This window comes from Hermetia illucens, chromosome 1 (genome assembly GCF_905115235.1).
Source record: "Hermetia illucens chromosome 1, iHerIll2.2.curated.20191125, whole genome shotgun sequence".
Classification (NCBI taxonomy): Eukaryota; Metazoa; Arthropoda; class Insecta; order Diptera; family Stratiomyidae; genus Hermetia; species Hermetia illucens.
The window spans coordinates 144698236-144714455 of record NC_051849.1 but is presented as its reverse complement, the minus strand read 5'-3'; the positions used below and the strand labels follow the sequence as shown (position 1 = coordinate 144714455).

Here is a 16220-nt window from a genome sequence, read left to right as displayed (position 1 = left end):
AAGATGGGAACTGTAAACGCTCTCGCATATAGTAAGTTACATCCTTTTACGTCGAATTTAAAGGGAGTCCTCATACATGCAAAAGGGGGGTGTAATTTTTTTTTCGAATATAGCCATATGGGGTATCAAATTAAAGGTCTCGGTTAGTACTATTCGAAGCCGTTCTTAGTTTTGATATTTGTTGGAAAGGTGGGGAGTGCGGGGGGTTGAAAAGTGATCATTTCTTTAACGGACCCATTCTCAGAAACTACTTAACCGAAAAATCTGAAAAAAGTCAAGAGGCTACCACTGTATGATGCCTAGGCCCCAAAATACCCTCCATGGCGATACCTGTGCAAAGAAAGTTAATAATAGTACATTACTATAATTTTTAGTAATTGGCAGAAGAACCCCCCTTAAGTTCCTCCTAGAATCACGAAACCATATAACTACAACATAGAGCATGATCCTACCAAATTTAGTGAAAATCGCACTATTACTAACAAAGTTATAATAGGTCAAAGCTGTCGCTTCTGTGCAAATTCAAGACTTTGAATGTCAATATCACTTGAAAGTGATATATGCAATATTACGTGCTACATACTAATGGGACAAATGCACACTCAAATCTCTTTATAAAAGAAATACACAAAACCTTTCATACCTGAAGCGTCTAGCGTCCGGTTTCCCGACTTGTTTGTATCTGTTGTTGGTTAAGTTCTTTACATTTACTAATAATATTAAAGTCCGAATTTGAATCGTGTAAGGCTGACTATTATCAATATGGTGCTTTCCATCAAATGATTTATTTAAATCGTTTTCTAAAAAATAGAGCGCAATGGAATTTTTAACTATATGACACGGAATTGTCGTGCACTCGTCGCATCTTCTTTTTCTTCAGTTTTCGTCCCGTTCACCAGCGGGGTCGGCTCGTCGTGATCGGTTTCGCCATTTCCTTTTATCAAAGGCCTGATCTGGATGTAATCACGGACTTTTAAATCAAACCATCGTTGGTTTGGCCGGCTTTTTGGTCGCTTAACATCGACTTCGAAGTTCACACCATTCTTGGCAAGTGAATTATCTTAGATTCGCGAATTGCGTGACCATACTATCGACGACGCTTCTCTCGCAGTTTTTCCACGATCGGTGCAACTCCATATCGATCGCGGATGTCCTCATTTCGGATGTGATCAAAACGTGTTACGCCACTAGTCCAACGCAACTCTTCGTCTCCATTGCCGCAAGACGCCGTTCATTGTCTTTTATAGTCGGCCAAAACTGAGAACCATAGAGAGCGACAGGACGGACGACATTGCGGTAAATTTTAGATTTGATACGATCGTTAATTCATCGATTATAAAGAACACCAATTTTAGAACACCACTTCATTCAGGTTGCGTTAATGCGTGAAGTAATTTCATTACGCAATTCTCCATTGACTGATTACATTGACCCGAGATATTTAAATCGCTCAGTTCTGGACAGGTCACTGCCGTTAACAGAACTGAGTGATTTAAATATCTCGTGTCAATGCTATCAGCTAATGGAGAACTGCGTTATGCTCCTCACATAGGGAAACACAAAACCTCTTATACCTGAAGCGTCCAGCTTCCGGTTTCCCGACTTGTTTCTTTTTCTTCAGCCTTTGTCCCGTTATCCGGATAGCTGAGTGGTTAGAGCACAAGGCTGTCGTACGGGAGGTCGCGGTTCAAATATCACTGGTGGCAGTGGGATTTGTATCGTGATTTGACGTCGGATACCAGTCGACTCAGCTGTGAATGAGTACCTGAGTCAAATCAGGGTAATAATCTCGGGCGAGCGCAATGCTGACCACATTGCCTCCTACAGTGTACTGTAGTGTCCCGTTACGGTCTTGAATGAAGTGCTCTAACACACTTCAAGGCCCTGATCCAATTGGATTGTTGCGCCAACGATTATTATTATTATTTGTCCCGTTCACTAGTAGGGTCGACTCGTCGTGATCGGTTTCGCTATATGGCCCCATCAAACGCCTAATCTCGATGCAATCTAGAGGCTTTTAAATCCCCATTCAGCGTATCAAGTCACCGTTGTTTCGGCCGACCTGGCAAGTGAATTCTCGTTTGCGCGATAGAAAGGATAGGTCCCAAGTATAATATCTAAATCATACTTGAAGACTTTAACAGTCAAGTAGGAACGGAACCTGTATCCAGACGATTCGTCGGCTCCCATAGCTTACATAAAAATACCACAAATATCGGATTGCGGATTATTCAATTAGCTGTGTCGCACGAAATGGTCTCCAGACAAGACCACTTTCAACCAAATCGGCATCGTGTTCATTGAACGTCGCCGCGCGTTTTGTAATCGTTTGAGATGTCCCATTCAGCATGAGTGCCCTCGAATTCTAGTTGCAATGGTAGCTGGACACAGTATACTTCCACTGCTAAAAGTTACGTAGTAACAGTTCCCAGTAAATAATCCCTCGAATATACCACCAAACACACACAAATATCTCACGAGGATGAAATCCTTCTCTTGATGTCGATGGCGGCGTTGCGTCTTCTTGCAAACAGTTCTAAAGCCTTTCATATTTTTGTTAGGAACACACTTCCCACCCCCAGTGACCAAATCCAAAAAAACGCGGTTTTTGTCTATTCAGGTGTGAAACTAATGATTCAGGCGAATTTCCTTGCTCCTGAGAGATAGCTCATGGACATTAAAATCCTTATTGTAACCCAAAGATCGAATAGTTCTTAACCGCTAACCTCCACCAATGTCACTAATAAACAATCACTGAACTGTTTTCGACTAAAAAAATTGTAACACTAAAATTCTCTGTGTAGCTTCAATCTCTGCAACACAAGTACGCCAAAAATGTAAAAATATTCAAAAATGCATTATGTGGTGCAAAAAATTTCATTATAACCAAAAAACTCAATTCATACAAGTCTCAGTAGTTGAGGTAAATCTACACTTTTAAATACAAATCAAATATACAGGACTAAAAGTTGTAGCATATTTATAAAACATGATTTTATCTTAAACTCTAGCACGTATTACTAACGCCTCCCTCATAGCAAAACACGCCCATATTTGTCTCTTGCCGCTGCCAAATTCGTCCCCTCGCTCACCTTGCGTCCTTACAAGAACGACATGTTCATTGAATTTTCACAAGCCTCCTCCAACTTCCGTTGCCTCATTTCCTCCTCTTCGCGGTTAATTAGATCGAAACTTTCGCTCATATCACTCGACCCAGATTCTTCTCCTATGAGTATACGTATTTTCTGAGGAATACGTTCGGCTTCTTTGATTTGAATATAAATTGACTCGGCGGTTTCTAGCGTATTGTTAAGGTCTAACTGCATCGAAAGTGCATTCACATACTTCAAAATATCATCGAACTGGAACTTATTTTCAATAATTGTTTGCTTATGAGTTTCTAAGATTGCAGCGCTTATGAATAGGTGGAAATTAGGGCAAGGCAATCCGGTCCAAAGGACCTCCCATAGTTCAATAATGTCCGAAGCGGAGAATTCCCGATTGAACCAAACTAGAAGCCAACGGAAACAGAAGAACATGTTCGCTGAGTCGTTGCTGGCAAGATACTCAAACAGTTCTGGGTTGCAAAACTGAATCAGATCGTGAAGCTCTTTGAATTGACGCTTCATGCCAGCTTGATCCACATCGAAGTTGGAAAAGACCGAATCCATGAAGCCCACGAAACACCAAAACGAGTCCGCTTCATTTTGGACAACCGCTAGGATATGTGCCAGCAAGTCACCCATTCCTTGTACGTATCCAAGATCGAAATTATACATCACGTACGTCATGAGAATATCTTGCAGGAGAGCGATATTGGGATTTTGTTCGCCAGCGAAAAATTCAATTGTTCTATCTGTTCGAATAACATCTTTTTCAATTTGGCACTTTCTGTCGCGGAATCCTGAAAAGTTTCGTTCTTGTGTGGTTGTCATCGAGAGCCATTGCGACTTCATTTGATAATACTCAGCGGATTTTGCACGACGACGCTCCGCTGTTTCAGCTGTGGTCTCATCCCAGATATAGTAATTGAGTAAATATTTCCAGACTGTTGGACGCAAGGATTCTTCAATTCCACCACGGAAAATGATTTCTTTAACACGTTGAGGGTCCGAGATGCGACCATCTTCAGTTTGAAATTCACACCATTGCTTTTCGTTGAGTGGAGGACCTGAAATTAAGAAAATATAATCAAGGCTCGTCAAGGTTGGATAATTCACAGGATAACTACTTCTAGAATAACTGTACGCTCTTATCAAGCTGTACTTATTAACTGAATAACTTAGAATGAAAATTACCACCAATACAGTACTTTAAGTCAAAATCAATAGACTCAGACCAACTCATCCAATAATCAAAGACTTCAGATTGGTCGGTAGTAGATCAAACGAAAGATTCGCAAAACAATCCTCGCAACTTCTTTTTCTTCAGCATTTGTCCATTTGACACATTACTGCGAGCTAACCCTCCCGCTTTCCCGGCTTAGAAAACCCAGGGAATTCCTTTCACAAGAGGAGAAGAGAATAAAAAGGGAATTGTTAGTTCAAGGAACCCTTTGCCATTCGATTCTTCCACCGAACGAGCCCATGCAGCTGACAATGTTGTCAGCTGCCGAAACCCCCCCACCTTCCACAAGAGAAAAAATAGTGCTTTCAATTCAGCCACAGATCCCTTAGTTCAAGGTAGTTTTCACTCGGTTAGTGTGCGTTGCCGTTCTTCACGGGCAACCATCTTTCTTAAATCCTCGTTCTTGTGTGCTTTATATTCCTCAGCAATAAGGACCACGAAGATCACCCGCACTTGGGCAAGGCGCTTACGACATACCTACATATATCCGCGGCATAGAGGAAAATTGATTGCATTGCTTCCATAAGAAGACGTTCAACATTCGCTATTAGTCGACTCAGGATGACTACTTCATTTTTTTTCAGCAACTAAATCTCCTTTGCGGCTGTTCAATAGTGCGTTCGGCAACAAGTGCCGCAACGGCGTCTGCATAACTGACCAGGCGCGACTTTTCCAGCATGTCGAGTCGTAGCAGACTATTGTAGGAAGCCCTGCAGAAGTCCGGCCCTTGGATTAATCCTTCTGCAACTAACGACGTAATCTCCATTCTCCTCTGGCCCTCTGGCATCTTATGGAAGAGTCAAATAATCCCTTAATATTGCAATAGAAAGCTAGGGACGTAGAATGAGTTCTCTCATTTACACAGTATATCTGTCCATCATATGAATTGAATTAACGAAATGAGAATGCGTTATGAGGAAGCGCGACGGATAGCGCATCCGTCGAGGTGAGCCTGTGTGCCTTCGATTAACCACATCTATAACCTCTATAACAGCACCCACCGTAGATCTCCCTGCTCTGAACCATGCAGCAGATGGCAGCTCAAGGTCTCGTTTTCCTTTATTGGTTAGCGCGAACCTTGCTACCGCCGCTCACGGAATATCAGTTTGCCACCTCGAACCGTGATACCATCAGGACCTGGTACCTTCTTATTTTTGGTGTGAAAACTGCCTCTTCGAGTACTTTCATGGTAAAAAAAGGGCAGTCAACGACGCCTTCCGCGCTGTTGACATCAACCCGTTCAGCAGTAAATAGAAGGCGTGCCACCGTTGGAACAGTTAAGCCCATTGTGTTTAACGTAGGTACCTGTCGTGGAGACTTAACCCTACGGTCCTCTTCAGACACGGATTGATTTTGTGACCACAATCAGAGCCCCGCTGAGACAAGCAACAACGGTACCAGTCTATACCAAGTGCATGGCTTAGCATTCATACTGGTGGATGCAAGAATTAACCAAATCTCTACCGAACTAAGGAGTACGGCACCCGTGTTGAAACGCAACACCACGCCGAGGCCCGAAGGTCTCTTCTCGCTTGAGCACAACCACAACCACCATGAAACTCCCACTAGGGGGGCCAACCGCAAATAACCGAGCTGTACTCACATACAACGACAGTTCACCCGAAGTATGAGAGTCCAGGGGCTTTCCCGGTTCCCATGGTACCAGTATACCCCTGGTAAGGTTTCGTGACCAATTTGCCACTTCAGATGAGTCCCCGTGCAGACTCGGGTCTGATCGCAATAATTAGGCCTTTGGAGCATTCGCCTACTGCATCACGGCCGGCAAACCAAAGTGAGTACAGCGTCTCCCGGTGCCACCAATATGGAGGTTCTCCTCGGCCACTTGGTTTTGGTTTGGCCGACAGCGTTGCCGCCCCGTCTTCCTCAGCGCCACCTCTGAGCACCACCATTGTTGGAACATGGAAACTTCACAGGATGTCGTTATCAGGTTCATCACTGAATCTACGACAGTGTCATTTGCAATGTTACCACCCCCTGAAACGCGCCGCTGTGTGTTCCAAGAGCTTCGACGAATTTCTCGATGCTTACGACGTGCCACACGCAGAGAGGGGCTGATGTGCCGGAATGTTGGCGTTTATCCTATGTTTAAAACTACGTGCCCGGTTCTCGCCGCCATTCCGTATCCGCCCAATCAATATCCCTAGCCCATCCGTGCCCAAAACGGCGACCGCCAAGGTATTGAGCCTACGTCGAGACTCCGGCATCGTCTCATTTAGCGTTAAGTAAACACTAAAAAAAGGGGGGGGGGGATGACGTATCCCTAAGCATCTCGAATGCCGTCCCAAAAAAAGATGGCAGCGGTGAAAGATGGTGGCGGTGAGATGCCATGACGCTAGGTTCTTGTCCCCATATTGTTCGCTGATTAGCACCAGATTAGCTTTTACCTCCGCAGCGAACTACGCTAACAACTCGTAAGCGATTGCAATCCGGTGCATGTTACTTTGTATGCGGGTCATACTAGCCGCCTCCTCCTGAAGACTGCACCACACCCTGCGCAGCGCTTTCGCTAGACGTGCCACGACCCATACAGAGGACCCAATTCTTGCTTTCGTTGCAGATCCTCACTTGAATCGACCTGACCGCATCAGCGGCATTCTATCCTCCTGTTGGCTCCCTGGGAAGTTGCAGGCGTGTGTCCATAATCCAGACACCTGTAACACTTTGTGGGGTTATCCACATTCGTACCCTGCATCTTACCGATCCAATTTTGATTTCCCCGCTGTTAAGGAGTTTCCTCGCGTGTTGTTCTGCAATTTTTACCACGACGAGCTTATACCTCAAGCACTCCTGTGCCACCTATCGGGGCACTGGTTACTTGTGGACACTTTATGGCTTCCTACACTTCGACCATTTCTGAAGGCAGTCAAAATCTCGAATTTCTAGAGAACACATAGGCTCTTCTTCTTGCTTCTCTTTTCTCCTTTAGTTCCTTGATCGCTTCGTAGATCGTTGCTAGTTGTCTGCCAAATTCAAGAAAGACTCCGCCACATTTCGTTTTCCATATGGAAAACACTTCTGCTCCACTGAACGTCTGTCTTCACTTCTATCTGCTTAATGAGCAGAGGGCACGGTCTAATTCTTCTTCGTTTCCTCTTTTTCTATTTGTGGGTTTCTATTCGTAGCCTCCTTGTTTTTGGACAGACGGGTTTCTGGCAGCGTAACGAATCTACCTTCTCTGGTCTAGCGATTTCAACTGGGCGTTTTTTCAGAACAGGAACACTGGGGTTTTTGACTAGCGCGTCGTGTGCAATGGAGTGGACCGCTATTGTCAGGAACCGGTGTCTCGCTCGGAGATAAAACCCAGTTCCCTGACCTACGCTTAGCTGATCCTCGAACTTATGAGCGGATCAGCGCTCGCTTGTGTCCACGGAGGTCACGACCAGGATCCCCAGGAGGCTGGCTCCTGACACATATCACAACTATTGGGTTCCTCCAGGATTTACTTGAGGAAACCACCTACGAATCTGAGATGGAAATTACCACCATAAACGTATCCTATAAAAACCGTCACGGTTGCGTTTGGGTTAAAGATTCGACTTGTGGATCAGCCATATTGGCTTGCGGTCCAAAAGCCATACAATGTACTTCGAGTCAGACAGAAATTGGCTTTGTGTGGCCGAAAATAAATGGGGTTGTACGCACAGCTACGCTACGGTCCACAAACTCTCATTGACAATATATGTTTCGACCCAAATGGACGTAGTCTCAAGGTGATTGCCGGTGACTTTAATCGGGGCCCTTGAGTGGGATAGCAGAGAAGCAAATGCAGGTCGCACAGCCTATTATATACTTTTGCGCAATTGGATATAGTTCTGGCCAACGAAGATGATGTAAACACCTTTTGGAAAGGGAGGTCTACTTCAATCGTAGGCCCAACCTTCGTCAGTCGTGGTGCGTGGTATGTCATGGTGCATCAGTGAGGACTAAACCCACAGCGCGCAAATGAAGAAGTCCGCAAAATTCCCAATCTCGCCATTCACCGAAGCAAGAGAGAATGCTTGAAGGAGTTCTGTTCGGAAGCGGAAATCAACTTTTTGGGGAATGCCTATAGAATCGTGATGGGACGATTCAGAGGCCGTTCATCTCCGCAGATAACGTGGTCTACCTATTTGTTAAAGTTAGTAATGCTACCTAGACTGGCAAACCTCCAAATGAGTCATCCTAAACCTACATATATATCTTCTGGACACTACGGGGGAAAAGCTAGAGCGAATGATGTGCAGTAGATAACTCCCGGTTGTTGAGAGCCAAGGATGCCTCTCAGATAAGTAGTATGGATTCCAGCTCATAGGAGAATCGTCGCCCCGGCTTAGTAGTATATACTGGCAGTTCCAGTAAGGTTTACAAAAGTTGCCTGACAGAACAATCCACTAGGAAAAACGGGAAGAAGGGAAGCTGCTGATGTGGACGCAACTGGTCTAATTTCGGTATGTGGAAACAGATCCATGCAGCCCGGAGAGCACCTGGTAGGCTTCCCAACCGATGACAATGGAAGACGCTGCGAAAGAAGGCGAATTTTCTTAAGAATGAAGACATGGGCGTAGCAAGTGGTGATATCGAGAGAAATCGGACGCTGGAAGGCGGAACTTTCAGCGAAATTTGAGAACAAGCTAGTAACCCCGATGAAATCCAAACTGGACGCAGCAGACATAAAGGTTAGCCTATTCCTGTCTACTGAAAGCATGGCTGGCAAAGTTGCACGACATATATTTCTGTTACAAAAATCATGGGTCTGTTACAAAAATCATGGGTTTATTGGATCAGTAAAGGGAACTAGGATCTTAGGGATCCTCGAGACCGAGAGCCTGTGTTCTGACGTCAAAATTGTTAGAAGCAACTATGCTGAGACAATTCTATTCCCAGGACCTAGTTGCGATCAACTTACAATACCAGATTAATAACAAGAGGAGAAACGTCATAGTTGCCTCTGCTTATTTACCCTCTGATTCATAGTGCCCCCACCGACAAAAGAACTAAGAGAACTGGTAGCATATGCAGAATCAAGAGGTCGTGAACTCTTAATGAATGTGATGCAAACGCTCGGCATATTTGTTGGGGCAGTAGCAAATACAACCCTAGAGGAGAGAAGCTGTTTGATTTTCTCACTTCAGCGGTTCTGATGACCGCGAAAGTAGGGTGCACCCCTGCGTTAGTGGAGCCAAGAACAATCTACGCTACATATTTGTTAAAGTTGATTAGAGACCGACGAGTGCCTAATGAAGTCTCACTCTCAGATCACCGTTACTTAGAATTAGTCTGACTATCTGAATTTAGTAGACGACTAAAGACTCCTTTGGCGATAGAAGATCAATTGGAAACTCTAAGGTCAAGGCCAAAGTGATTAAACGGTTCCATGGTGGAACCGAGAACTACAAGGACTCAGGAAATCTTACCAGGCGACTTCTAAATCGTACTTGCAAAGTAACCAATAAGAATGAAGACTGGTTAAAATTCCGGAACTCACGGCTTATTAAAAGTTCGAAACGAGACTCCTTTAGAGCATACTATGAAGAACTGGAAAGAGAAAGGGAGATTTACAGATTGTGCAGAGTCGTTAAAACGGATGGTTCGGCCAAGTTGCGTTCTCTTAGAAAATTGGATGAAATTTTCACGAATTTCAGAATTGAGTGTATACAGACTCCCCTGGAAGTACACTTCCCGGGAGGGCAGGTCTACGAAGTGGGAGGGACCGGATTGGCGGTTTCTGCAAAGCGTTCAGCACGAAGGTGTTGCAAGAGGAATTGGGACGCTACGAGAACCGTGGGTACTAATGAAAAGGCGGAAGCAGCTATACTATCCTTCGCAAATGTCTTGCTCTGGGCTACGTACCTTCTGCTTGGCATTTTCATACCTAAGCCTGTGAAAGATGACTATTCAAATCCGAAGAATTGCATAAAATCAGCTTAACATCATTTTCGCTGAGATGTCTTAAGGGACTGGCTGAGCGTCATATTCGTGAGAAGACGCTAATGTGGTACCGACTAAATAGCGTGGACAGTCCAGTGCGTTTGCTCTTCACTCTTTGATTTCAAAGATATAGGACGCAACTCTGAAAATCAGTACGCGATGGAGGAGTTCGTGGACATTGAAGAAGTCTTTCCAAAACTTTTGTGATGCCACCAGGGAACATGGTGAGGATGCTAACGGAGAGGTTGCTGTGTACTGAAATGAGTGTTGTTCGCTATCTAACCACGGAAGCGACGAAACGCGGCCCTCAAAGATGTGTGCTACCACTACTTCTGTGGAGTATGTTGGTCGACTCACGACTGTGCGAACTGCAAAATCTGTCAGTTCACGCTCAAGCTTATGCGGATGACAAGGGTGTGCTGATTGTTGGTCGGGATTTTGGAACGATGTGTAGAAATATATAACGCGCCGTTGATTTTATTGAAATTATTAGGGCGACGTTCGCTTTTTTTAAGGTTTTGTGTAAAACCAAACCTTATTAAAATCGGTTTACTGTCTGTCTGTCTGTCCATCACTCGCATTTTTTTCGGAGGCGGTTATAGCGATTGACACCAAATTTGGAGAAGAAGTGGGAACTGAACCCTCCCACATACAGTGAGTTACAACCTTTTACGTTGAATTTAAGGAGAGATTCACATACATGCAAAAGAGGTGTGTAAATTTTTTTTCACCAGATATAGTCATGTGGGGTTAAAGGTTAGTACTTACGAAGCCCGTCTTTGTTTTCCAATTTGTTGGAAAGGTGGGAGTGCGAGGGATTGAAAGTGATCATTTCTTTAACGGGCCCATTCTCAGAAACTACCCAACAGAAAAATCACGAGGCTGCCACTGTATGGTGCCTAGGCTCCGAAATACAGTTATCTATTCAAATAAAATTAATAATAGTATATTACTATATTTTTTGTAATTGGCTGCAAAACCCCCCTTAAGTTCATCCTATTACCATGTAATTGTTGCAGTAATGTAGGTTATAACATGGAGCCTGATTTTACCAAGTTTGTTAGAAATCGCATTATTACTAACAAAGTTATAATAGGTCAAAGTTGTCTTTTCCTTGCAAATTCAAGACTATTCAAGTCAATATCACCCAAAAGTGGATACTCTCATATAATATATGCTACGTACTAATGGGGCAAATGCACAATCAAATATCTTTATATAAGAAATACACAAAACCTTCCATACCTGAAGCATCCACCTTCCGCAATGACACACTATCTCATCGGATACCCTCAGCGCAATTGGCCGGTATGCCAAACTCACCCTTTTCTAGCACACCATGTTGTTCAGTGTTCCTACCCAGATAGGAGCCGCGTATAGCAGGATGAAATTCACCATCACTGCGATAAGCAGCCTGCAACTAAATTTTGGCCCTCCAACATTAGACATCATCCTTCCTAGAGGAACTAGCCTTTATTGCCTTTTCCCGCGCATAGTCCAGGTACCCTTGAAGCTAAACTTGGCATCGATGACTACCCCCAAGTGTCTAATGATCAATTTTTAAATGACCCCGTGATTACCAATCCAGATTTAGATAGTATTGTCCTGCGATTGGTAATAAGGACGGCCTCCATCATGTCATCCGCCAAGTCCAGTTTTACCATTTGTAGCCATTCTTTGATGGCATGAATGGTTTCACTTCCATACAGTTCCATGTCCTCTGTATGTTTCGCAACTTCTACCACCGCCAGGTCGTTTGCAAAACAAATCAACATTGGCTCTTTTGGCGCACGCGAAGGCCGAGCACTCCGCCATACATTGTATTCACAGCAGGGGCCCTAATACGAAGACTTGGGAAACATCCACTGTCACAAAGTATTCCTTCAACCAGTCGTCCGCCTCATACCAAAGATGTCTCTCCGAGAGGTATCTCTCGATTGTTCAAGCGAAATAACGAAGGATATCCAGTTTAGCCAGTGTACCTTTAATCTAACCCCAGTGGGCCGAGCTAAAGACGTTCTTGAGCCAAATCCGCGATCGCTGCTATTGCATCGACTATAGACCGCTTCGAGACTTTCATAGCAGAACCAACCTTTGTCTTTTCCACTGGGAGGGAAACACTTCTTTAGAGGCCAACTTCAGGGATTTGTTCGATTTCGTCTAATCCCGAAGCTTTCTTATACCCAATTCGTCCACAGATCTCTCGTAATTTCCCCTCGGTCACTCCGGGAATTGCAAAGATGTTCGGTAAAACCGTTGGTTAAGGTCCACTTTCTCCCTGTTTTGCGAAATGAATTGCGATTATTTTGAAGAAGAGTCGCGGACACATCACTTGAAGTGATTTTTGTCCACGAATCTTGTTCATTACAACCTTATGAGCAACGCCCCACGGGTTCGTATTTATCGCACACCTGCTTGTAGCCATTCTGCCTACTTTTCCGTATAGCTTTCCTAAGGCTACTTTGGATATCACGGTATTCTTTCTCTGCATCCCGATGTCCTGACAGAGCCTTTGCGCTCGAAATCACAATGTTCTCAACAGCTAGATTTCTTAGGTCCACCAGTAGTTTAGTTTCCTACTTTGGTGGAACTTCCGTCGCGGCATTGTAGAGTCGTATGCCTCAGTTACCCGCTGGCAAAGCTGGCTCATTTTTTCAAGCGTCGGGTTATGAGCTCTCTAAAGCTGCCAGGAATTTCTCGTCCTCGATAGTTGCAGTAGATCAAGCACCATTCTTGTTTTTCGACTTCTGTTGCTCACTCGACTGTCGCCTCCTCCGTTTCTGATGTCGAGAAAGATGGCCTATCAGTGTGGGTGTAGTATCCAGGGTCAGACCATCCAACGAAGTACTGAGGTGAGTCAGTTCGACGATCGAGCCTAGTCATCTGCCCCGAAAGGTGGGCATGCACACAACGTTGACTAGTACGATGTCCAGCTCTACGATGGCTTCAAGCAGTTTATTTGCATTGAATCGTTTGCACTAACGTTACACTCGGAGGAGCGTAATATCTACAAATATGGACAATGCATCCGTAGTCTTCTGAGTTAAGATGAAACAAAAAGTTTTCGCTGTAAATTAGCCACACTGCAAAGAACTATGTGTCCAGGTATAACCGGTCCCATGAGCGCAACATCTGGCGCAGCTCTAAATGCATTACTCAATTTGCCGCCATTGGAGTTATTTATTCAGAGCACTGCAATGAGATTAGATCTATGGGGAAACAAGGGACATTCGGGCACAGAGCATTGGATTGTGCCAAAACAGAACAGGGTTCTGGAGCAGGAGTCTACATTTCGAGTACAAATGAGAAGTGGGCTTTCCCCTTCGGCCAATATGCAACGATCTTTCAGGCTGAAGGGTATGTGATCCTAAGGGCGACAACCTGGTTGACTGACAAGCGGTGGAAGGGCAAGCGCATCGCAATCCTTAGCGATAGTCAAGCTGCATCGAGGGCGTTGAGCTGTCCTTGGATTATCCATAAAAAATCGTTCAGGAATGTAAAAGCCGATTGAACTGTTTCTAGATTCAATACGATGGGAACTACTCTGGTTTTCCGGTCATTGTAAGGTAGAGAATAATGAAATGTCCAATACTTTAGCAAAAGAGGGTTCAATTTCCCCATGCCCGCACCGCGGTGTCAGTAGAATTGGCTAATGCTGCTATTGAAAACTAGGAACAAGCGTCCCATTCGGCAGGTGGCAGCCTTAATGCTGCTGAACACACCAACCTTTTCCTGCCAGAACCAAACAAACATACGGCAAAGTTTATTCTGACGGGGCATCTGACTGGCCATAATTCACTAGCTGGGCATACGTTCCGAATAGGAATTCTCCAAGATGATACGTGTCCATCCTATAATGAGGAAGCAGGATCTAAGGAACATTTTCTATGTCAATGTGAGACATCAGATCTTTTGTGCTGATGTGCTCCAACTACAACCGGTACCATCACACCCACTAACGGAAATCAAGTAATACATAAACGAATAAAGGACATTCCGTTAGACTTGGGAAGCGAGTACATTGGAATCCTAGAATCTAATTGCTCCAAGGCTTCGCCTCTCCCCCACCTCATACACACACCCCACTTACATTCTGTAGCGCCTAGATGTTACCCCATTCACAATATTTTGTTCGGACCCCGCGCAAACTTTATGTTTTCGATGGAAAGTTGCAGATTCCCTGCAAAGAAAAATGTGTTGCTACCTCCAGAACATACAACGTTACGTTATCATCAATTATTCACAGAAAAAACTTTTCGCCATAAAATAATATTCACCGATTTCCAAACATTCTCGCAGTTTTCATTAGTCACAGAATTTCGCTTCTGTGCTCGTCGATAACCTTAACCAATTATCACAAATTTGTTCCTGGGGAGTCAGCCAAGCACGCCACGCATGATGTCAACGACCAATCAATTTCTTATCAGCGAAATGAAATTCGGCACAAACGGAATTCCGATGCACAGAACCGACTCACTTAAGCCCCCGTTACACATAAGCGGTTGACGCATTGCTAGCCGAAACTCGCAATAGGGGGAACCGCAGGTGAAATAGCGTCTGATAATGATAGCTGGCCACATTCCCGCGTTCAATTAACATCAATTATCTGCCCCGCTGACGTCGGAGAAAGTGAACAAATGTCGGAACAAACAACAACACAAGCTGCCCGGGTGATTCTATCAACACAGTAAACACATGCGACGATGAGTCAGCGGCCCCAGGGCACAAATAGCAGCCAGAACGCAAAATAGAACGTTTTCGTAGATATAATGCGGCTGGATAAGCTCGTTGAATGGAAGCACACAAAAAACACACTCACCTCGAGCGACCGCCCTCCGGGGAGGCAAGGTGACCATAGGCTTTTCATTCGGTCGCGATGTTTCCTTCTTCGACGGCTGCTCTTCCTTCTTGGCTTCTGCGTCCGACTTCTCCTGGTGGTTGAGGAACTCGTAGTCTTCGCTCCTGTTCTCCGGGGACAGTTGCTGGACGGGCGTTACGTAGTCCGAGACCTTGGCAAAGAACTCCATGTTCTTCCACACAAGGTTCGACAGCCATCCGCCCGACGTCTTGATGTCTTCGATCTGCAGCGCCTCGAAGGTCTTCTGCAGCTTCCTTGCGTCGGGGTCAAGGACGTTGAACAGATTTCGGCTGCCGTGGGCGGGGGTCACAACGTTGTTAAGCTGCAGCTCCCGCACGAACATGTCCGCGTTCCCATGTTGGAAGAAGTAAACGCTGTGCAGGGACGAGTCGCTCTTCTTAATTAACCGAATCATTTGTCCTCGCGCTAGGACCTCCACGAATTTCAGCTCAGTCACGGGCACTTCCAGACGGCGGGGCTTGGTCGCCTGCGAGTCGAATTTGGTGTTGAAGGCTTTGCTCTCGGACACGGTCCGATGGCGTTTCTTGATAGTGTCGACGAGCGACCACTCATCCTGATCTTGCGACGACTCATCCGTTATCAGAATGTTATCATTCGGTTGCCAAGCGATAATGATTTTGTTCGGTTGCTGTTCGATCAGCTTGAGCGTCCCGCTAGTGTTCAATTCGCCGATGAACTCCGCGCTGGCCTCCTTCAGCAGGGCCCCGTCGTGCGTAGCGAGCGTCTATGGCCGGAAACGAAAAGTTCAAATCAGTTTCGTCACCTCAACTGCATAAATTGTCTGGGCTTTTGCGACTTACTCTTTCACCTTCGATGCTGCGATCCAAGCTCGACGACGTGCTGCTGTTCATTCGGTTGTCCGTCTCGGGGGAGCTTCCGTTTTGCGAGCGTTGCTCTGCGCCCTCCATTTCACTGCGAGAATGGGCTGCTCTGGGCGAGGATGTGCACAAAGAATTTTGTTTGTAAACTTTGCCCGAAACACGAATCACGCACCTACGCGACCGTCACTCCCTGATATGTATCTGCTTCAGCTGATTGGACGTCCTCTGACGTTTCTTTGTTTTGC

General features: G+C 45.2%; 1 protein-coding gene across 1 annotated transcript; it reads right to left on the bottom strand.

Annotated features, from left to right (window-relative positions):
* Positions 1 to 2861: 2861 nt before the first annotated feature.
* On the bottom strand, positions 2862 to 16213 carry LOC119650106 (TBC1 domain family member 15). The gene is made up of 3 exons (XM_038052630.1): positions 15955 to 16213; positions 15095 to 15878; positions 2862 to 4171 (listed from the first exon to the last, which is right to left on the bottom strand). The coding sequence occupies exons 1-3, from the start codon at positions 16060 to 16062 to the stop codon at positions 3102 to 3104; spliced, it is 1962 nt and encodes a 653-aa protein (XP_037908558.1). The 5' UTR covers positions 16063 to 16213; the 3' UTR covers positions 2862 to 3101.
* Between the last annotated feature and the right edge of the window lie 7 nt (positions 16214 to 16220).